The following is a 6000-nucleotide window of genomic DNA, read 5'->3' as shown; positions in this document are numbered from 1 at the left end:
TATTTACTTCCCCCCATTTATTATTCCCCCCTGTATTATTTACTCTCCCCCATTTATTATTCCCCCATGTATTATTTAATCTCCCCCATTTATTTACTCCCCCCATTTATAATTCCCCCCTGTATTATTTAATCTCCCCCCATTTATTATTTCCCCCGTTGTATTATTTACTCTTCCCCATTTATTATTTCCCCAGTGTATTATTTACTCTCCCCCATTTATTATTCCCCCCCTGTATTATATACTTCCCCCCATTTATTATTCCCCCCTGTATTATTTACTCCCCCCCATTTATTATTCCCCCCGTATTATTTACACCCCCCCATTTATTATTCCCCCTCTGTATAATTTACTCCCCCCCATTTATTACACCCCCCTGTATTATTTACTCCCCATTTATTATCCCCCCTGTATTATTTACTCCCCCCATTTATTATCCCCCCTGTATTATTTAATCTCCCCCCATTTATTATCCCCCCTGTATTATTTACTTCCCCCCATTTATTATTCCCCCTGTATTATTTACTCCCCCCCATTTATTATTCCCCCTGTATTATTTACACCCCCCCCCATTTATTATTCCCCCTCTGTATAATTTACTCCCACCCATTTATTATCCCCCCTGTATTATTTACTCCCCCCATTTATTATTTAATTTCCCCCCCCCCATTTATTTCCCCCGTGTATTATTTACTTCCCCCCATTTATTATCCCCCCCTGTATTATTTACTCTCCCCCATTTATTATTCCCCCCTGTATTACTTAATCTCCCCCATTTATTATTCCCCCCGTATTATTTACACCCCCCATTTATTATTCCCCCTCTGTATAATTTACTCCCCCCCATTTATTATCCCCCATGTATTATTTACTCCCCCCATTTATTATCCCCCCTGTATTATTTAATCTCCCCCATTTATTATTTCCCCCGTGTATTATTTACTTCCCCCATTTATTATTCCCCCCCTGTATTATTTACTCTCCCCCATTTATTATTCCCCCTGTATTATTTAATCTCCCACATTTATTTACTCCCCCCACTTATAATTCCCCCCTGTATTATTTAATCTCCCCCATTTATTATTTCCCCGTTGTATTATTTACTCTCCCCCATTTATTATCCCCCCCCCCCCCCCCCCCATGTATTCTTTTTCTCCCCTTGTATTATTTGGGCTAATTTTCCACTTGGTTTTTTCTGTCAGTTTTTGGAATACTGCCACTGCAGTTTTTGAGCCAAAGACAGAAGTGGACATATACTTCTCCCTTATGGATCCACTTCTGACTTTGGCTCAAAAACTGCAGTGGTAGTATTCCAAAAACTGACAGAAAAAAACAAGTGGAAACCTAGCCTTACTCTCCCATGTTATTCATTACACCGCGGTATTCAGTAAACGCCACATTGTACTCGGCCTCCAGTCACACCCGACACTTCATTACTCGTGCGTCTCCACGAATGGTGCGGGCGGCAGGGAATGTCTATTTCCCAGCATGCCCCGTTCTCCTCCCACCTCCCCTTTGACCTCCAGTGATGTGCTAAACATCCGGGCTATCTGTACTATAGAGGGAAGATGGCGGCGGCAGTACTACCTGCTGATTGGGTGAAGAACTGGGAAAAAACAGGAAAAAATGACTTGTAAGTAGGAGTATCGGGGCCCAAGGTTACGTGCGGGGAGGTGGACGGTATATGTGTGACGGGAGCGGAGGATTAGGCGGGAGAGGGGGGACAGCCGGGCGGCCTGTACGTGGTGGAGGCCGCTGAACGTGAGAGTAAGGGGAAGGCCGGAGGGGGACACGGCGGGAAGATGGAGGGGACGGAAGAGAAGCTGCTGGTACAGGCGTCATGGAGGGGAGAGGGATAGGCGGACAGTCCCTATAGTCTCTGCTGTAGTGAGGCCATCTTGTGTCCCCGGCCTCCGCTCCGGTATAACGTGACTTCAGAGTAAACGGCTGTCCCTCACTAGCAAATCAGGTTACGGCTTTCGTTTTTGCAGGGCGGGTATACAGCAAGAAGCTGAGATCTGATTGGCTGCTTTGTGCGTATGTGTCTTTACAATGTTACCAGCCGAGTGTGAGGAAATAAATATATCCATTTGTGAAGGTTTAACACAGTGTTTAGTAAACAGTGTGTCTCCAGCTGTGGCAAAACTACAACTCCCAGCATGCCCAGACAGCCTTTGGCTGTCTGGGCATGCTGGGAGTTGTAGTTTTGCAACAGCTGGAGATATGCTGGTTTAACATTAAGTCCCTCTCCTTTCCCAAGCTTCTATAATGCCGGAGTAGTCTCTTCATAAGAGAACTTGTCTTGCTGCACTTTTCTGTCTGGGCTCTCAAACTTTTATTGCAAAAAGAAGGGAGATGACTACAGATGTTTTTGTACCAGTTTAAGTCTTTACACAAAAATCTGAGCCTGATGCACTGGAAATAAGTGAACCCAGGCAGAGTTCTCCCTAAGTAGATCTGATAGGTTTGGGAACAGTGGTTCTCAACCTTTTTTGCCTGAGTACCCCTTGACAGCCCGTTTCCAAAAAATTCCGACCACTTGGAAGCCTTGTGATCTCCAGAATGGGGCCCAACAACTTACTTGTCCTCAGTGTTACAAGGAAGTTGCTTGGCCTTGTTCTGGGAGATTTTAGGGGACCCAGCAGACAGATGCCGACACACACACGCACACACCAGGGCGCCAGAGGTCACTTACCGGCAGCGATGAGGTGCGGCGATCATCCGGAAGCCGGTGAGTTGTTGCCTAGTAACATCTGGAGGGCTGCAGTTTGGAGACCACTATACAGTGGTCTCTAAACTGTAGCCCTCCCAGATGTTGCAAAACTACAACTACCAGCATGCCCAGACAGCTGTTTGCTGTCTGGGCATGCTGGGATTTGTAGTTTTGCAACATCTGGAGGGCCACAATTTGGAGATCACTGTGCGGTGGTCTCAAAACTGTGGCCCTTCAGATCTTGCAAAACTACAACTCCCAGCACGTGCAAACAGCTGTCTCGGCATGCTGGGAGTTGTAGTTGCGTACCTTCAGCTGGTGCATAACTACATCTCTCAGCATGCCCTTCAACGATCAGTACATGCTGGGAGTTGTAGTTTTGCAACAGCTGGAGGCACACTGGTTGGATAATACTGAGTTAGGTAACAGAAACTAACCGAAGGTTTTCCAACCAGTGTGTCTCAATCTGTTGCAAAAGTACAACTCCCAACATGCACTGTCTGTCAGTGCATGTTGGGAGTTGTAGTTTTGCAACAGCTGGAGCTTTGCCCCCCCCCCCAATGTGAATGTACAGGGTTTACAGTGAGTTTCCTGCTTCAAGTTTGAGCTGCGGCATATTGATTCAACGTAAACCCCCTCCCGTGTGATTGTACCCTAAAAACACTACACTAACACATAATTAAGGGTAAAACACTACATATACACCCCTTACACTGTCGTCGTCCCCCCCCCCCCCCCCCCAATAAAAATGAAAAATGTATTGTACGGCAGTGTTACCAAAACGGAGCCTCCAGCTGTTGCAAAACCACAACTCACAGCATTTCCGGACAGCCACTGACTGTCCATGCATGTTGGGAGTTTATCAACAAGTTATCAACAGCTGGAGGCACCCTGTTTGGGAATCATTGGCGTAGATTACCCCTATGTCCACCCCTATGCAATCCCTAATTTAGTCCTCAAATGTGCATGGCGCTCTCTCATTACGGAGCCCTGTCGTATGACCCATTTAAAAAAAGTGTAAATAAAAATGAACATGTGGTATCGCTGCGTGTGGAAATGTCTGAATTGTAAAAATATGTACCGTATTTTTCACCCTATAGGATGCACTGGCGTATAAGACGCACCCTATTTTTAGGTGCAAAATCTAAAAAATTAAAGAATTTAACCCAATAGTGGTCTTCAATCTGCGGACCTCCAGATGTTGCTAAACTATAACTCCCAGCATGCCCGGACAGCCGTTGGCAGTCCGGGCATGCTGGGACTTGTAGTTTTGCAATATCTGGAGGTCCGCAGATTGAAGGCCACTGCATAGGATTTAATACTCAAGTGTCCCCGCTGCTCCGGACCCGTCACCGCTGCCATGGATGTCGCTCCATTGCTGTCGCCGTGTCCCCGTCGCTCCGGAACGTCTCTGCTGCTGGCTGGGTATCCTCGCTCTCCGTCGCTGTCATCACGTCGTTATGCACGCCGACGCACGTACGCGATGACATGATGACGAGGAAGGAGAGCGCCGGCATACAGGGGATCCCTGAACGGAGAAGACACCGAGGAGGCAGGTAAGGTCCCTCCCGGTGTCCTGTAAGCACTAACCCGGCTATTCAGTCGGGCTGTTCGGGACGGCAGCGGTGAAATTGCGGCGGTCCCGAACAGCCGGGTTAGTGTCACTTTCCCTTCAGACGCATGGGTCAGCTTTGATTGCCGCGTCTGAAGGGTTAATACAGGGCATCACCGCGATCGGTGATGTCCTGTATTAGCCGCGGGTCCCGGCCGTTGATGGCCGCAGGGACCGCTGCAATAGGGGTGTATTCGCCGTATAAGACGCACCGACTTTTCCCCCCCAGTTTTGGGGAAGAAAAAGTGCGTCTTATACGGCGAAAAATACGGTAGTTAATTAAACCGCACGGTCAAGGGCGTGCGCGCAAAAAAATATACTGAAAAAATTTATAAAAAGCGATCAAAATGTCAGATCAAAACATAAATGGTACCGCTAAAAACTTCAGATCACGGCGCTAAAAATTAGCCCTTATACCGCCCCATACATGGTAAAATAAAAGTTATAGGGGTAAGAAGATGACAATTTTAAACGTATACATTTTCCTCCATGTAGTTACAATTTTTTCCGGAAGTACGACAAAATCCAACCTATATAAGTAGGATATCATTTTAACCATATGGACCTACAGAATAATAAGGTGTTATTTCTGAAAAATTACTGCGTAGAAACAGAAGCCCCCAAAATTACAAAAGGGCGTTTTTTTTCTTTAATTTTGTCTCACAATGATTTTTTTTTTTTTCACTGTAGATTTTTGGGTAAAATGACTGATGTCATTACAAAGTAGAATTGGCGCAAAAAATAAGCCATCATATGGATTTTTAGGTGCAAAATTGAAAGGGTTATGATTTTTTAAAAGTGAGGAGGAAAAAAACGAAAGTGCAAAAAGGGTTAAAGGAGCATTCACACAATGTTTTATTTGTGCCTCCATGGCACGGATCTAGCTGCCGAAGCTCAAAGGCACATCTGTGCTGGACCCAATTCAGTCCAATGATCCAAACGGAGTTACACAACGTGGTGTGAATGCGTCCTAAAGTCTGTTTTTATGCAGTCAACAGTTTTTGATATAAGCTGCCCCTTAGGTAGATTGTTCAATAAATTCACAGTTATGGTAAAAAAGGCTTGTCATCCCTGGAGATAAAACTTTTTTTTTCTTCTCCAGGCAGAGGTAGCATCCCTTTGTCTTTTATGGGGGTTTTACCTGGAACAGCTTAAAGGGGTACTCCGCCCCTAGACATCTTATCCCCTATGCAAGGGATATTGGATAATATGTCTGATCACGGTGGTTCTGCTGCTGGGGACCCCCATGATTTCAGCTGCGGAACCCCTCTGTCATTACTGCACAGGGCAAACTTGGTAGATAAAATAATTTTAACCAAAATAGTCTGATCCACCCCACTAGACCACCAGAGATGGATATAAGATCCCTTGAGACACTGCTGTCAACTTAGACAGCGGTGATCTAATGGTTTAATAGCGGCCATGGTGATCGCAGCATGCCAGGATATTAGCGGTGGGAGAGCTGTAGATCCTTTTACACCCGAGACAAGCCCAGCAAAGTCTAGATGTAACTTTTTGATCACCTTATAAAAAAATGACCAAAGTGACCAAAAATGAGCAATTCTGGACTATTTTTTTACATTTACACCGTTCATCGTACGGTTTAATTAACATAATATTTTAATAGTCTGGACATTTCCACATGCAGCGATACCACTCATGTTTATTTTTGTAC

General features: G+C 45.4%; 1 protein-coding gene across 1 annotated transcript in view; it reads left to right on the top strand.

Annotated features, from left to right (window-relative positions):
- Positions 1–1469: 1469 nt before the first annotated feature.
- THOC2 (THO complex subunit 2) overlaps positions 1470–6000 on the top strand; it is a 165620-nt gene continuing 161089 nt past the window's right edge. Inside the window, exon 1 of the mRNA XM_056541081.1 lies at positions 1470–1633. Coding sequence (XP_056397056.1) covers positions 1569–1633 — 65 coding nt within the window. The 5' untranslated portion in view covers positions 1470–1568. The remainder of the gene's footprint in view (positions 1634–6000) is intronic.

The sequence above is a fragment of the Hyla sarda genome, chromosome 9, assembly GCF_029499605.1.
Source record: "Hyla sarda isolate aHylSar1 chromosome 9, aHylSar1.hap1, whole genome shotgun sequence".
In the NCBI taxonomy this organism is placed as follows: domain Eukaryota; kingdom Metazoa; phylum Chordata; class Amphibia; order Anura; family Hylidae; genus Hyla; species Hyla sarda.
The sequence above is the reverse complement of the archived record's forward strand: the minus strand, read 5'-3'. Positions and strand labels throughout refer to the sequence as shown.